Raw genomic sequence first — 15,329 nt, forward strand, 5'->3', positions numbered from 1 at the left:
TGGTGCCAGTGTTGCTTTGCTGCTGTAGCCACACAAAGGGATGTGCTGGCAGAGGCTGAAGGGAGACAGGAACTGTTCCTTTGGACAGTCTGGCTTTGAGACGGTTCTGCTGCCTTGGAAGCTTGAAGGATCTCATATCAAACTGGATCAGGGAACTGATGACACTGAATGTCCTCTGCTCTGCTCACAAACCTGTGGACTAGCACAAAGAATAGGCTGGCAAATTGGAGAGGACAAGTAGTGAAGTGTTTGAGTGTCTTGCACTGAGAGCCCAGGCTTGTTCTGCAGGAGGTTTGATTTTGTTAAGCCTAAGCTAACACAAGTTCAGCTCTGCAGAAGCAGCACTCTAATCCATAAATCAAAAACCTTCTGGTAAGTCTTGTCCTTGAACTGCCTTCCCACAGCTACAGGTGGTCTCTGAACCCCCCTTGGGAGCCTCTAATTAGCTCCACTGTTGCTGAAGTGGATGTAAAAAAGTGATAGAATCACAGAATGATTTGAGTTGGAAGGAACTTAAAGATCAGCCAGTTCCAACCCCCTGTCATGGGCAGGGACACCTTCCACTATCCCAGGCTGCTCCAAGCCCCATCCAGCCTGGCCTTTAACACTTCATGTGTGGGGCAGCCACAGCTGCTCTGGGCACCCTGTGCCAGGGTCTCACCACCCTCACAGAGAAGAATTTCTTCCCAGTATCCCATCATCCCCTGCCTCCAAGTCCTCCCCAGGGCTGCTTTCTCCGCCCAGCCTGTGTTTGCACTTGTCATTGCCCCTACCCAGGTACAGGAGCTTCTGCTTGGCCCAGCTGAGCTTCACGAGGTTCACATGCCCCCACCTCTTCAGCCTGTCCAGGTCCCTCTGGATGGCACACATTTATTTTAAACACATTTATTAAGTCTGCAAAGTGAAGTCAGGGCTATAATTTTGCATTTCTCTGCAAAAGCTTTCTTTTTCTTCATTCTCCTTCTGTTAAACACCCTTTTTTTCTCCCCTTGCTCTCTTTTGGCCAGTCTGTCAAACTGGAACCTGATCTTTGTCCTCTGAAGCTGTAAAAGAGCTTTCAATGGGGCTTTGTTTAAGAACCCCAGGAGCGTCTAATTGAGAGTGGATGTCTCTAAAAAAGCTATTTTTTATAAATCTGTTACACTAATGCTATGTATCTGTATTGGTGTGGCTGAACTTCTAACATAAAAAACTGACATCTAAATTTAATCAAGGCATTGCAGTCAGCCTGGCTGGTCTAGCATGATTTCGTGTGGCTTCCTGTGGTGTTTCCAAACACTTATCTGGGAAGAGCTACTGCATGGATGCTTCCTTTTCAGAGTGGATATTTTACTCTCCTACATGACTTTGCTTAATCTAATGAATTAAGCTACTCCAAGTAGTACATTAGTATTTCTGAATAAGCATGTGTCCACAGTGAAAATTAGGAAATTTGGTATACTTTAACTTTTATGGTTTACATAATCTTACTGTGTGGGCAAACTGCAAAGTGGGCTCTTACGTTGTAGATCGTAGCCCATGTGCTACTGCTAATGTGTGGAAGTAATTATTTATCATATTTTGGTCTTGAGTGGATCACACAGATGGAAATGATTATTGCTGAGCTCTCAAAATCTGATGGTAAAGTAGCATTTTATGGTGATGGTGTTTTTTCATCTTAATTTGTAGCCCATCAGGAGTAGCAATGGACAAAGCCTGTCCACTCAGCCCCTGGAGAAGTAAAAAAAACCTCACATGCCCCACTCTCTGTATTAAAGCTGTATCTGAGGTGTAACAGGGAAGCAGCTTAACCTGGCTGCTGGTTCTGTCACCCACACTGCCCAGGAGCTCTGAGCCTGTTTCAAAGGCTGCTGGTGAAGGACTCCAGGCTGAGCAGCACTGGCCTGAGTCACACTGCCCATGTGTGCTGCAGCCACACCTTTCCCCACCCACAGCACCCGTTTCTCTGTGTCCTCAGGAGGTGGGAGCTGTTAGCTCAGGCTGGAGACTTCAGCCCCTCTTGCTGGGGTTGTGCTTGGCAAGGGTAGGAAGGAAAGTTCTTGCTGTTCAGTGAGCAATGACTCCACTACAAGTAGGTGAGAAAGGGAAGGTGTCACCACCTTTTCAATATGCCATTGAACTGGGGGACAAACCTAAGGGCTTGCTGGAGGAAGCTGCAGTCCAGAACAGCTCTGGACAAGGAGAACACGTGTATTCCCCTCTGGACTGTCTGTGCAGGATTAGCCAGCCACGAGGACATCTGGGGTGCAGAAATCAGCTTGTGGTTATGTGTTAAGTCATAGTGGTGGTGGCCATATGACTCCCATGTGGCCACCCCCATACGACACCGTGGGACAGGGAGACTCCAGCTGATCACAGTGTTCCTTGGCCCCTTCTCCCAGAGGGGATGGAGGCCAGTGTGTGCAAGCTTGCACCCCCTCAGAGTCACCCCAGCTACCTCAGGCCATGAAAGGCCTCAAAGCATGTTTTTTCTCCACATGAAGGAGCAGTGAACTGGAGACTCACTGGTGACTTGCTGAGGTGTCACAGAAGACCTCATGGCTTTATTTTTTTTGGATGGATGGCTTTTAGGCTCGATCAGGTTACTGCTACCAAAGTCTCCAAAGAAACCCCACTTCTTACATCTTGCAAGGGCTGGCAACTGACTTGGCTGTTGTTCATTAGAAATAAACAACTTGACCTTTGCCTTTAGAGATGATAATGTATATGCTGAGCCTGAGGGACGTTATCCTTAAGGGTGTGTGATTCAGCCTCCTAGCGCTGGGAAGTGACCTGCTGATCTCTGGCTCCAGTTTTCCTCCTGCCCAGGCTGAGGGCTGTCTCCGTGTCTGTCCACACGAAGTCCATGTGGGTGTGAGCTCCTGGAACAGGGTAGACGTGCCACGTGGTGCTTGGTGTGGGTAGAGGGAAGCTGCCTGCACCAGAACAAAGCTGGGAAACACAGCTTTAGGAACGTGGTTCCTGTGTGCCGCATTGTGTAGGGAGCAGGTTCTTCTTTACAGCAGGGGCTTGCTTAGGAGGAGGAAAATATCTTGTTCCAGAAAATATCTCATTTCCCCACCAGTGTTTTCATTATTTGTTATCAACTAGCATAAGGAAACCACAGTAACTGGTGACTGCTCAGCTGGTACTTTCTTGTCTGTGTAAATTACAGGTGAAATGTAATGCAGCTTATTATGGTATACTTTCAAAAGAAGTGGAACGAGCCGAAGTATGAAGTGACATACTAATTTTAAAAGCAGAAGCTGATGTTAGCAATTTGACCAGCTTAATTTCTTCCCCCCTCCCTGTTGATACATGCCAATGTAATGGATGAGGCTATTCCATGCTGTGCCAAAGGGAACCAGGCTCTGTCAGCAGGCACTGCGGGCAAACAGAGCTCAGCATTGCGTCTGAGCCATTGTACACACAGGGTGGAAATCTTGTTTCTGGAGGTTGATTACTTGTAGCAAAGCCGTCTGCGATAAGAGTAATAGTCACAGTGATGCTGTCTGCCTCCTAATGTTTGTCCAGCTGCAGAATAAACAGGTCACCTAGATAAAGGCACTGCCTGCTGCTGGAGGGGTGGATGATTTTTCCTCTTTACCTGTCTCAGTGTGGAAAGGAGGGGATCAGAATCATTCTGGTGAGGCTTTCCAGTGCCTTTCAGTGGTTACCCCCTTGCTTCCTAAACGATGTGGAGCTGAGCCTTCCCCAGCAGGAGTTAATTTGGAGGACAGGCTTTCTGTCTGTTGACCCCTTTCTAAGTAGTCTGTTGGAGCATTTAGTTTAACTGTTCCTGTGCCTTCAGGAGCTGCAACTCCAGATGCTGGAGTCCTGCAAAAAAAAAAAAGAAATCTTATTTGGCAGTTGTCCTCTTATCTGCTTCTCATTCCTTAGTGTGCTTTAAAACCCAGCGTTCTCTCCTCCAGGACTGCTGTATCATCCCTCCCTCTGTCCCTGGCTGCACAAACAGCGGAGGCTGTTGGCTGGCAAACAGTGCAGTCGTGGGGCTGCTGTCTCACCTCACCTTCACTGCTTTTCACCCTCAAGGAGGGAGTAATCTGATAACAACCTGATGCAAAGAAAATTATTCCCAATAAGGGAATAATTCAGGTCCAATTCCCAATTCAGGTCCAGTATCTGAAAACAAGCTTCAGACAAACTGGCCTCAGGAGGCCAAGGCTGACAACACCGTGGGCTGAATTTAACAAGGCTGCTGTTGCAGTCATTGTCAGCTGGGCACCAGGCTGGGTGAGGAGCAAATCATGCACGGCCTTTTCCCAGCGCTGCAGACACTGCACAGACTGTGGCACTTGACCCTGTGGGGCTGCACAAGGAGGATCTCACGGGGGCGTGTTCCCTTTGCTTTAAATTGGGCTTTGTCCCTCTCCTGTCAGTCACCCAGAACACGCTTGCAAGACCTTTGTAAGATGAAGTTTGTGCTCTGTGAATCCCTCCAAGCCAGGTGTTGTTTAACTCTAGGACTGATGCTGGTTTTCAGTGTAAGCACTGACACAGGCTGAGGATTGTGCTGTTCTTAAGCCCTGTGGCTGACTAGGTTAAAAACATCTCCTTGCTTTAACAGTAAATTAAGATTTTACTGATTTTAAAAAGTGTTAGAGGAAGTTCTCAAAATCTGTACTTTTGGGAGATGTCTCTCATCTGTTGTAGTCTAGAAGGGTCTGAAGCCCTGAATTATTGTACATTTGAGCTGAGGGACAGGTTTTTTTCTCGTATGACATGTGTCCTGTGCACTTTCTAACCTCTGTGCTGGGGTTTGTAGTGCTTTGGAGAGCTGGCTGATGCCTGCTGACATCCTGCAGAGACCTGAACACTCAATACACAAGGTCTGCTGATTCCTGTAAGGAATGCTTGTAGCCCTGCCTTTTAGAGGTGTTGAATCCTTCCCAGGCACATTGATACGCCATAAATGCTGATTAGTATCACTTTTGTTATCTCAAGGATCGCACATCCCTGTGTGTTCAAGTGAGGAAACAACATCTTTTCCAGCCCTGAGCTCAGCTGCAAGAAAACCTTCTGCATGGCTCCTGCTGAGCCCTAACCCGTGCCTGGCGCCCAGACTGGTGTGTGAGAGGGGAACAGCTTTGCCCAGTGCAGCGTTGGCTCTGGAAAGTGCTCTCTTGGCTCACCTGCTCAGTGATTTCCCTGAAATGTGTGGCCTGTTCAGCTTCCTGAAAGCTGAAACAGCTCTCTAGGGTGAGCGTCAGAGCTGCTCTAACTTACGGGAACAGAAAGGCAGGAATTTTCCAACTCCTGAACCCAGGCCTGTGGCCGTGGAAAAGGGCAGGTCTGATACCTGTGTGAGCAGCTGTACATCAGTCGTTTCTGCTTGAGCCCAGGCTGAAATCTGGGCTGGGTCAGCAGTGGCTGTCTGGTGGCAGAGGGGATTTGCAGGTGGAGCTGCCCGTGGCATTTTCATTCTGTGACACTTGGTTTCTGCTCGGGTGGCTCTGGCAGAAGCCATTTGCGTTTGGAGCTGGGAGTTGTGAAACTTGTCCTGAGCATTTTGAAGCTTTGGAAGATTCTTGCTTGAAGTGGGCTATTGAATTTCCATCTGGCTGTGGTATCTGTTTCAGGAGTGTACTGAGGTATTTCCTGAAATCTGAGTGTGGTGTTGGTAGAGACTGTGCACACAGTGAAAGCCTCTGGGCAGGAAGGAGTTGGGGGGCTGGAAAATAACAGGCTTGAAGCTGTTAGGCTTGAGCAAATACCCCCAGAGAGGAGAAAGAACAATTAAATGCTTTCCTTGCCAAGGGAGTTAGATCTCATCTGTGCCCAGGCTGTGCCCTGGAGAGGCCTGGTGCAGAGAGCAGCCTTGGTGGCAGCTCATACGAAAGTTTAGTCCCTGTTCCCCAGTCCTGAAATCTCTTCTTCCACACTTGCTGCCTGTGTGGGGTTTATTTCAGGACAAGTGGATGTCTGGGAGGTCATGGCTGGGTGTTCCTTCCTCTTGCAGCTCTGGGTCTGCAGACCAGAGTGTGCACCTCAAAGATGGCTCTTGGACATTTGATTTCCAGTCACTGTCACTTCTGCATCCATTGGGTGTGCTTGTGCTGACTTTCCCTTCTCTGGCCTCCATCCTGAACAGAAGAGCTTTCCAAGGACCTGGGTGAGAATGGTTTGAAGGTAAAAGCAGATGCCCAGGCTGACCTGACTTAGCAATCTGCTTCAGGCAGCACAAAATCATTCCAAGCGGTGGTGAGCAGTTTCCTGCTTGCTGAAGAAGTGAAAATAAAGCTCTTGGTGCAGAAGTGGCTTGTGATAAAACCCACTTAATTGACAACTGGGAAGAGGCTTATGGGTCCCTTCTCTGCTGTGCACTCCCTCCCAGATGAGACTCTGGTATTAACTAATACTCCTGCTCTGACCAGCTGTTCCCATGGCAAACAGCCATTCTGATAGCACAGGAAGGGAGGGTTTTGGGGCTGCAGTGGCAGTGATTGTAAACTACTTACTGCTGCTTCCTCTCATGTGCCCCAGGCCTTGCCTCACAGCCAGGAGTGCAGGTGAGGGGTCTGTGCTGGCACACAGCTGGGCTAAAGGAAAGTAAACTTCAGGGCAATGTGATTTGAGCCCTCCCACCTTAAGAGGAGGGGAGTCCCTGCAGCTGGTGGATGCTGGGCTTTGCTCTCCACCTCCTGCTCCCCACGCGCTGAGCCTGCCCCGTGCTGGCTTCTCTGTGCCTGGATGTCATTCCTGTCATACCTGAAATGCCCAGGCAAGGGCCTGGCCCCTGTCATGTGCAGCAGGACTTTCTGGGAGAGCTTGCGGAGCTCAAGGGCTCTCAGGCACCATCACTACCCCCATGTAGGTAAGTTGGTACCTTGACAGTGATGTCTGTATGCGGGCCCTGGGAGAGGATGGACTGGTTCTGGCATCAAAGCCAGTGCCCTTGCACTGCAATCCTTGTAGACCCAGTAAAGCACTGCAATAAGGGGCATTGCAGTCTAAGCTCACCATTTTAGTTTATGCCAAACCGGGTGAAAAGTACAGCTCATTCCTCTCCCTCATGGAGCTAATGATTAACGTATCAATTAGGTATGAGAAGAAACAAAATGTGTATGCTTAAGATAAAGTCGACTGTACATGAAATAAGAAGGTATTGTAGTATTTGTTTTAAAAACAAAGTGGGAGTTATTTGCACTGGTTTGTGCAGGCCACTGCTGTGTGATTACGGGGAGTGATTACAGGAAAGGCTCACCCCGTTTTCGGGGTAAGCATGATTCATTGTGCTCTACACTCTGAGGCTGATTAGGGGGTGGGAGGGTCTCTCAGCTTATACCTTCTCCCATCCTGTTTTAGAAAAAACAATGAAACCATCAAAACCGGAGCCTAGAACTGAGTGCTGTCTAGTGCCTCCAAGAGAAATCACCCTTGTTTCTCTTCTGTTTGTGGCCACCAGGCTTCTGCCCATAATGGCGAGGACCCTTTGTGCTGGAGGTGGTTGGAGTGCCCAACCTTGGCTAAAAGAGAGGCACAAAGCAGCTGATGAGGGTCCCCGATAAGGCTCGCCACAGAAAACTGGGTGGCTTTAGCTTGGAGGTATTCAGGCACTGAGGAATCTCACAAAAGCCACGATTCCCTTCACTGGCAGATTGTGGATTGGGTTTTGTTGACAAAGGTATCCCAGCAGAAGATCTGATGTCTGTCAGTGGAATCCTGCTGGTTGCAGTCAGCTGGGAAGCTGTGGGGGGACTTAGCATCAGTCATGGGCTGTGCAAGACTTCCCAACAAAATGCTTTTAGGAGGTTTGGATACGGAGTTTGGGGGTTGACATGGCGTTTGTACAGCACTACTGCATGGCCTGGGAGGAGTGGGTGAAGGTGCCACCACATGCTCTTGATGTCCTTGGGTACTTGTGTCACTCTGTAAGTGCTCTGAAGCCAGCGTTCAGGTGTCCAAAATGAGCAGATTGGTGTAGGGTGTGTCCAGCTCAGTGAGAGGCTGGGCTGGGAGCAGTTCATCCAGCCTGTCTTTGAGCTGGTTGGTAGCTGTAGCTGAACAGCTGACCACCCTTCAGCTGTTCTGCTCCTCTTCTGTCCTCTGCAAGCCCCATACCCAGATCAGAAAAGCTGTTCAGCATTAACGCTGTGTATCTGTGGTTAAAATCTCTCTGGCAATTTGTGTGGTGCAGCGACAAAGCTGCAACTCCTGAAGCGTTGATGTGGCTTCAAAGAAAGCCTCACAAACTGTGAGGGAGGGGTGGCTGTCTCTCTTCAGAGCATTGCCCAGATGCTCTCCACGTGTGAATGTGTCCAGTGTTGATGGTGTGCACACTCAGACCACAGCAGTGGTAGCAGTGGTTGCAGCAGCTCCCGTGAGCTGGCAGAGGCAGAGCTGCCCTCGAGACTTGCTCTCCTTGGAGAGGAGCTCTGCAGTGGAAGGCGGCAACTTCTCAAATGTGTATTTCAGGTGCTATCTTTGGGGCATTCCTTGAACTTGGAAGGTGAGCGGGTTTGCTAAAGTACAACAGCTGCCTGCCATGGGGGAAGACCACAGCTTTTTTTCAGAGGGTTTCTGCCAAAAGGTGCTTTTGCCACAATGTGCTGTTGGTTTAAGTGGCTTCCAGCTTTTCGCAGAAGTGAGGGAACAAACGTGAGTGCTGTTTCACCGTTTCTAACAGAAAGGCTCACCCCAAACCCATGGTGAGTCCTGGAAAGGTCTTGACGTGGCTGCTGTCCCTTGCCCTGTCCCAGTCCTGCCCCCACCTGTTAGTGGGCAGCTGTGCCTGGTCCTTCGGCTGGCTCCGGGCAGCCCCTTCCAGACAAGGCAGTGCCAGAGGGCTGGCTGGCAGGGACAGGAGGTGATACCCGCGGACACTGTGACCCCCTTGTCCAACACGAGTTGGCTGAGCAGCCGTGGTGAGAGCGCCCGGCTCCCTCTGCCCAGGCCCAAGCTTGGGAAAGCCATTCCGGTTAATATTTCAGCAAGCGTTGCGTAACAGCACCTTGTACGTGCCTTGAACGTGCTTTGTTGGCGTGTCCCTGACACTTGGCTGTAGCTTAAAACTTCTAATGGATTAATCATAAATACTTCAGGCAAACACTTCTTGCATCCCTGCAGTCCTGGACAGCTGATTGTAACTGGCAAGGGGCAGCCTCCTTCTGCTGTGTGGATCTGGATGTCTCAGGGCACTGGAGCCCTCAGTTTTGGGTATGGCAGTGCTCTGGCAGCAGCAATCCAGCTCGCCATGGCTCAGAGGTGGGACAGTTTGAATGGCAGCCTGGCAGCTGGTTGGAAGCCAGGGCTGTGTCAGGGCTCCAGCACAGGGATGTCACCATCTTACACAGGACTCTTGGAGTATTTGGTGGGTGTTTTGCCTCCACTGATCATAACAGGACCTTCTTAGAGCAAACAAATGCACCAAAGAGCTGCTAGTTTAGAGCTCCTGGATCCACCAGGAGAATAAAGCCCAGACCGAGCCCCTGGGTCACCTCTCCATGCAGAACAGGCAGTGGACAGAGCTGCTGACACGCTGCTGTGTAAGGTCGAGGCTCACAAGCCTCCATGTTCTCCTTGCAAGTCTTCCAGGCATGGCTTTGAGTGCAGGTTTGGGGCTGCGGGAGGAGAGAAGGGCCTGGCCAAAGTCCTGTGTGCCATAGGATGTATTCCCCTTGGGATAGGATGGGATGGGTCCGTGGTCCACCCTTTCAGAGGGATGAAAGAGGCAGCCAGGGTGCCGGGCTCACAAGTCATGGACCTTGCGGGTGTGGCAGGGGCTGGCCCTGGGCACAGCCCTGCCCTGGGCTGTGGGGAGGAGGTCGTGCTTCCCCTGACAGCAGCACAGGCAGCCAGGTTTCCATCAGGTCCTGCTCTGCTCCTGCTGGGAGGTGCCAGCCTGGGCCCTGGAGGGGCGGGCAGGGACAGCAGCTCCTGAGGGAGGAGAGCGCGTGGCACCTCTCCTGCTCCGTCACAGCACTGCCACCTCTCCTGGGGCTGAAGGGAGAAGAATGTACATGCTGACATTCCTGGAGCAAGGGCTGCAGCTGCTGTGACTGAGTGGCCAGAGGGAAGGGGGACAGCAGTGCTGTGCTGATGCCATGCAGGGGCTCCCCTGGAGCTGGGCTCTGCCTATGCAGAGGATGCCTCTTGTCCCTTACTGCCCTTGATGAGAGGGAGCTGCCTGAGGCTCGGGCACAGCTGTCTGCAAGCACAGACGCTTGGGGGGTGCTGGACTCTCCTTCTCTGCCTCCCTTGGGGGTGTCAGAGTTCTGGCATTGTGTAAGCTGGAGCACATCCTCCACCCATTGCTCTGCAGAGCTTAAGGAGTGACTGGGGAATGGTTTCCCGAGCACAAAGCAAGCCCGTGGGAGGGCCAGGGCAATGCCATGAGCTGTGTCCTGCCCAGGCTTCTGCCTGCCAGCACTAGCTGCCTGCCTGGGTTGGACTCCAGTGTGAGGGCACGTTTCCTGCACAGACCACAACGATCAGACCCAAGAAAGCTGTCAGGAAGGACAGTCACCTGCCTGCCCTCAGACTGATGCAGGTCTGGGTGTGACAGCCTGGGCTCAGCGAGGAGGAACCAAAGATAAACTGCTCCTGTCCTAATGGGCCTCAGGAGCTGGCACAAAGAGCAAGCAGCACACTGGCCTCAAGTCGGAGACCCTGCCTGGAGAGCTCCACCCAAACCTGGGGCTCCCTCCTGTGTGCTCAAGCAGTTGGCAGTGTGCAGCAAATCCCCACAGGCTGCCAGGAGCCTCGGGGCAGGGATGGTTTCTGTCCATGAGGCGATACCTGGAGCGTTGGGGCACCTGCCCCTTGGCCCGTGAGGTGTCACTGCACCGCCACCTCCTCGCCTGTGCCTCGGGCGCTCAGCTGACAGCAGTCCCCTCGCATGCAGGAGGGACACAGAGCCGGAGCAAGGACTGGTCCCTGCCCTGTCATCCTAGGGAAGGAGACAGTTCTGTGTGTGGTAGGGCTGGAGCAGTTGCTGGGGAACAGCAGTGCTAGTCCCAGCGGACAGGCTCACAGGCTGCAGCGGTGCTTGCAGCTGAGGGAGCTGCCACCTCCTGGAAAGCTGACCTGGGGGCTGGGCCACACCTGGTTCTTGTCCTCTTCACTGCGTGTCGTGACTGTGCACGGCAGTCACAGGCAGGCTGCTGCTCGGACTCACCAGCCCCTCTTGCCCGCAGTGTACGTCGTGGAGGAGCGGCGGAGGGACGACACGGGCGAGAGCGCCTGCCTGACGGCGTGCTGGACCGCGCTCTGCTGCTGCTGCCTCTGGGACATGCTGACCTGACGCCGCTGCCGCCCTGCCGCTCACCGAGCGCTATGCAGGCTCCCCACTCCTGTCCCGACTTCTTTCTGTTACTGTAATCAACGCTCTGCTTTGCACAGCCACGAGTTCCCGTCTGTCCGTCCTAGCGCCTTTGTCGGGGTGGGGGGTGCACTCCTTTATTTTAGTAAAGGAAAAAAATCCCTTTTTAACATTTCTAAGACTTTTGTTGTAACTTTGAAGAATGTGCTAATGGTGTATTTCAGCCAAAGGCATTCTGATGAAATGTATATTTACCAGTTGAGATTTTCCTAGCCCTAGAGACGAAGACGTACGCAATAATTAAAGCCAACAGTTGATTTTCTTCACTAGGTCCCGGCTGTTTCAGTAAATCTGTCTGCAGGGTGGGTATTTATTCCCCATGGTGCTGTCTGTCTTTGGCCTCCTGTGGGCACTGACTCTGTCAGTGGGAGTCCTTGGTATGGCACCTCCAACCCCCTCATCCCACACAGGGCAGCACAGTCAGGTTTTTATCCTGTGGGTCTGGCCAGTCGGGTCCCCTTCTGGAACCAGGGCCCTCTCCAGCAGCTCCTGGGACAGCAGAGCTGGGAGAAGCACAGGCTGAGCTGCTGTGTGTGTGCACCAGCAGCTCCTGGGGAAGGGCTGGTCCCAAGCTGTGATCCCTCAGCCCGCGCTGCAGAGCCCCGAGGGTTGTGGGAGGTAAATTAATGGGTAAGAAGAGACAAGCCATGGATTGATCTAGTGCTGAGGATTTAGAGCTGAAGCTGTTCCATGGCACGCCTGGCCAGAAAAGGGATAAAAAGCTTTACTCTGCAGAAAAGTGGGGAAAACCTGCTGCTGGTTCCATGGGGGATGTGTCCCACCCTGCTGCTCCCCCAGCCTTGGGAGCAAAGCTGACCCTGGTGTCCTGACACACACTGGCATTGTGTGGCACTGCCTGGAGATCACCCAGGGATCTCGGATCTGTCTGCAAAGGGCACTGCACTCGCTCTCCCTTGGTTGTGCAGCCCAGGTGCTCTGTACAGCTCCACTCTGGGCTCAGCAGTGCAGTTTGGGGCTCTGGTCTGGGGCAAGCTGATGTGTCTGGGGTTGCAATCCCCTCTCCCCAGGAGTCTTCGTCTGGGGGCTGCCCCTCTGCAGCCATAAGCTCGGGTCTGTGTCCTGGTTCCTAGAGGTCCCTGCCCTAGGAATGGGCACTGTCACCTTCCCTGTCACTGCACCTCCTTGGCAGCTGTAAGGAATCAGGAGCAGAGTCCCTGGCTCGCTCTCCTTGGTGGGGGGAAGGAAGTGGAGCGTGTGGCTGCCCTGTGCCCATGGCCCTGCCGGGGCGGAGCAGCCACAGCCCCGTGTCTGTGGGACAGCGGCTGCAGCTGGGGCCGTGTGTGGTGAGCCAGATGACACGGCTTGGGAGCCTGGGGCAGCGAAGGGCCAGCCCAGAGTGTGACAGCCCCCGTGTGCCTATGGGATGACAGCCCGGGGGGTCGGCAACGGGACCTGGAAACTCCCAGCTCCGGGAGCCTCTGGAAAGCGCTGGGGAGAGCGGCGGGGGCCGGGCCGGTGCGCTGCCCAGAAGGGCCACACGGTGGCGGTGTCCGGCCGCGCACCGCCGGGGCAGGCGGGAATGGAGCGGGATCGGCGGGAACGGAGCGGGATCGGCGGGAATGAAGAGGGATCAGCGGGAACGGAGCGGGATCGGCGGGAACGGAGCGGGACAGGGAACGGAGCGGGATCAGCGGGAACGGAGAGGGACAGAGAATGGAGCGGGAGCAGCGGGAATGGAGGGGGATCAGCGGGAACGGAGCGGGACACGGAACGGAGCGGGATCAGCGGGAATGGAGGGGGACAATGGAGCGGGACAAGGAATGGAGCGGGATCAGCGGGATGGAGCGGGATCAGCGGGAACGAAGAGGGACAGGGAATGGAGCGGGATCAGCGGGAACGGAGAGGGACAGGGAATGGAGCGGGAGCAGCGGGAATGGAGGGGGACAGGGAATGGAGCGGGACAGGGAATGGAGCGGGATCAGCGGGATGGAGCGGGATCAGCGGGAACGGAGCGGGACAGGGAATGGAGCGGGAGCAGCGGGATGGAGCGGGATCAGCGGGAACGGAGCGGGACAGGGAATGGAGCGGGAGCAGCGGGATGGAGCGGGAACGGAGCGGGACAGGGAATGGAGCGGGAGCAGCGGGAATGGAACGGGAGCGGCGGGAACGGAGCGGGACAGGGGAGTGGAGCGGGAGCAGGGGGCATGGAGCGGGAGCAGCGGGCATGGAGCGGGACAGGGAATGGACTGGGATCAGCAGGCATGGAGCGGGACAGGGGAGTGGAGCGGGAGCAGCGGGATGGAGCGGGAACGGAGCGGGACAGGGAATGGAGCGGGAGCAGCGGGATGGAGCGGGAACGGAGCGGGACAGGGAATGGAGCGGGAGCAGCGGGATGGAGCGGGAACGGAGCGGGACAGGGAATGGAGCGGGAGCAGCGGGCATGGAGCGGGACAGGGAATGGACTGGGATCAGCAGGCATGGAGCGGGACAGGGGAGTGGAGTGGGATCAGCGGGAACGGCCCGGGACAGGGGAATGGACCGGGAGCAGCGGGCATGGACCCGGGATCAGCAGGAATTGGCCGGAATCAGCGGGAACGGAGCAGGACAGAGGGAACGGCCCGGAACAGCAGGAATGACCTGGGGCAGCGGGAACGACCTCCTGGCGCGGGCTGGCTGGGCCAGAGCCGGTTCCCGTGCCCATGGCTGTGCCTGTGCTCATGGCTGTGTCCATGCCCTGGTGGTGTTTGTGCCTGTGGCAGCCCTGCCCACCTCCCTCATCCCGCACCACCACTCCCCAGCAGGACCTTCCCCAGTGCCCACACCAGGCAGTGGGTGTCCACTGGTTGAGGGTACAGCTACTCCAGGGAACCACGATTTCCTGCAGGCCCCTCACCCCAACTCCTCCCACCACTCCATCTCTCCATCACACGCATGCAGGGAGAGCAGCCAGAGACAGGAGCTGTGTGCCACACAGTGTTTTATTGAGGTGGGGTGGGGGGTCAGGCAATGGGGATCAGCCCAGAGCACCCAGGGGTGCCATTACTGCGCCCTGCGGGCCATCAGCATCTCCCGGATATTGTCTTCTGCTTCCTTCACGCTCCGCTCCAGGTACGACTTCTTCTGCTGCAAGGCAGAAACCAGAGGAAAATCAGGATCCCCCCCAGCCCTGCCAGCACACACCTGGGTACCAGGGCCCAAAGCTGCCCAGGCAGAGCTGTGGGTGCTGGCTGGGGCACCCACCGCACTGCAGGTGTCCCATGTGGGGACAGCAGTTACACATTCCCAGAGGCACAGGGGCGGGTTCATGTTTACACAGACTGAATTTTGTTCCCCCCCTGAAACCTCAGAGCTGCGGGGGCTGTTGCAACAGCGGCACTGCAAAAAGTGGGAGCCATCTACCTCAGCAAGGAAGGAAATCAAATCAGATCCTATAACTCTTGCAGCCTAGAGAGGGACTGACATGCCAAGGCCTCCTGATGGAGACACAGCAAAACCCTTTTTCCTTGGGCACAAAAGGTTCTTTTTCCTAGCTAGGCCATTTTCTAACCCTATATTCTCCTTTCTATCAGAAATTCCCTGGCATCATCACCAAATACGTGTTTCCTTAATCATCTGTAATTAGACTGGGCTTGGCAGGGAAGCAGCCCCAAGATGTGCATCCCAAGATAGGAATTCAGCATGCAGTGTTTTTTCCTGCTAGTCTGGGTGCTCCTCTGTGGCTGGAAAAATCAGTGCTTGGCTCTTTGGACTATTTTCTCTGGGTTTCCAAACAACAGACACAACAGTCTCCTCCGGCATTGCTGTGAGCACAGGCTCCCGTGCTGCCCATGTAGAGCCCTGCTCTGGGCCATGCCAGCTACCAGTGAGCACTGGCAGGATTGTTGTTAACTTCCAGGAGTCCAGGCCTCATCCCAGAGCATCCTGCCAGAGGCTCTACCAGTCACCTCCCCAGTGCCAGGAGCCCAGTTCAGCAGCAGTGGCCCCCAAAGCCCACCCAGCCCAAGGCCAGGTGAAGGGCAAGAACTGCTGATGCTGCCCTGAGAGCCTC

General features: G+C 54.2%; 2 protein-coding genes across 5 annotated transcripts in view; one reads left to right on the forward strand and one right to left on the reverse strand.

Annotated features, from left to right (window-relative positions):
- CYSTM1 (cysteine rich transmembrane module containing 1) overlaps positions 1-11,586 on the forward strand; it is a 66,415-nt gene extending 54,829 nt beyond the window's left edge. For all 4 annotated transcript variants that reach the window (XM_048320035.1, XM_048320036.1, XM_048320038.1 and 1 more), the window contains exon 3: positions 11,136-11,586. In XM_048320035.1, the coding sequence (XP_048175992.1) occupies positions 11,136-11,242 (107 nt within the window). In that variant the 3' untranslated portion in view covers positions 11,243-11,586. The remainder of the gene's footprint in view (positions 1-11,135) is intronic.
- Positions 11,587-14,241: 2,655 nt separating this feature from the next.
- PFDN1 (prefoldin subunit 1) overlaps positions 14,242-15,329 on the reverse strand; it is a 31,673-nt gene continuing 30,585 nt past the window's right edge. Inside the window, exon 4 of the mRNA XM_048320105.1 lies at positions 14,242-14,404. Coding sequence (XP_048176062.1) covers positions 14,321-14,404 — 84 coding nt within the window. The 3' untranslated portion in view covers positions 14,242-14,320. The remainder of the gene's footprint in view (positions 14,405-15,329) is intronic.

This window comes from Corvus hawaiiensis, chromosome 15 (assembly GCF_020740725.1).
Source record: "Corvus hawaiiensis isolate bCorHaw1 chromosome 15, bCorHaw1.pri.cur, whole genome shotgun sequence".
Taxonomy (NCBI): domain Eukaryota; kingdom Metazoa; phylum Chordata; class Aves; order Passeriformes; family Corvidae; genus Corvus; species Corvus hawaiiensis.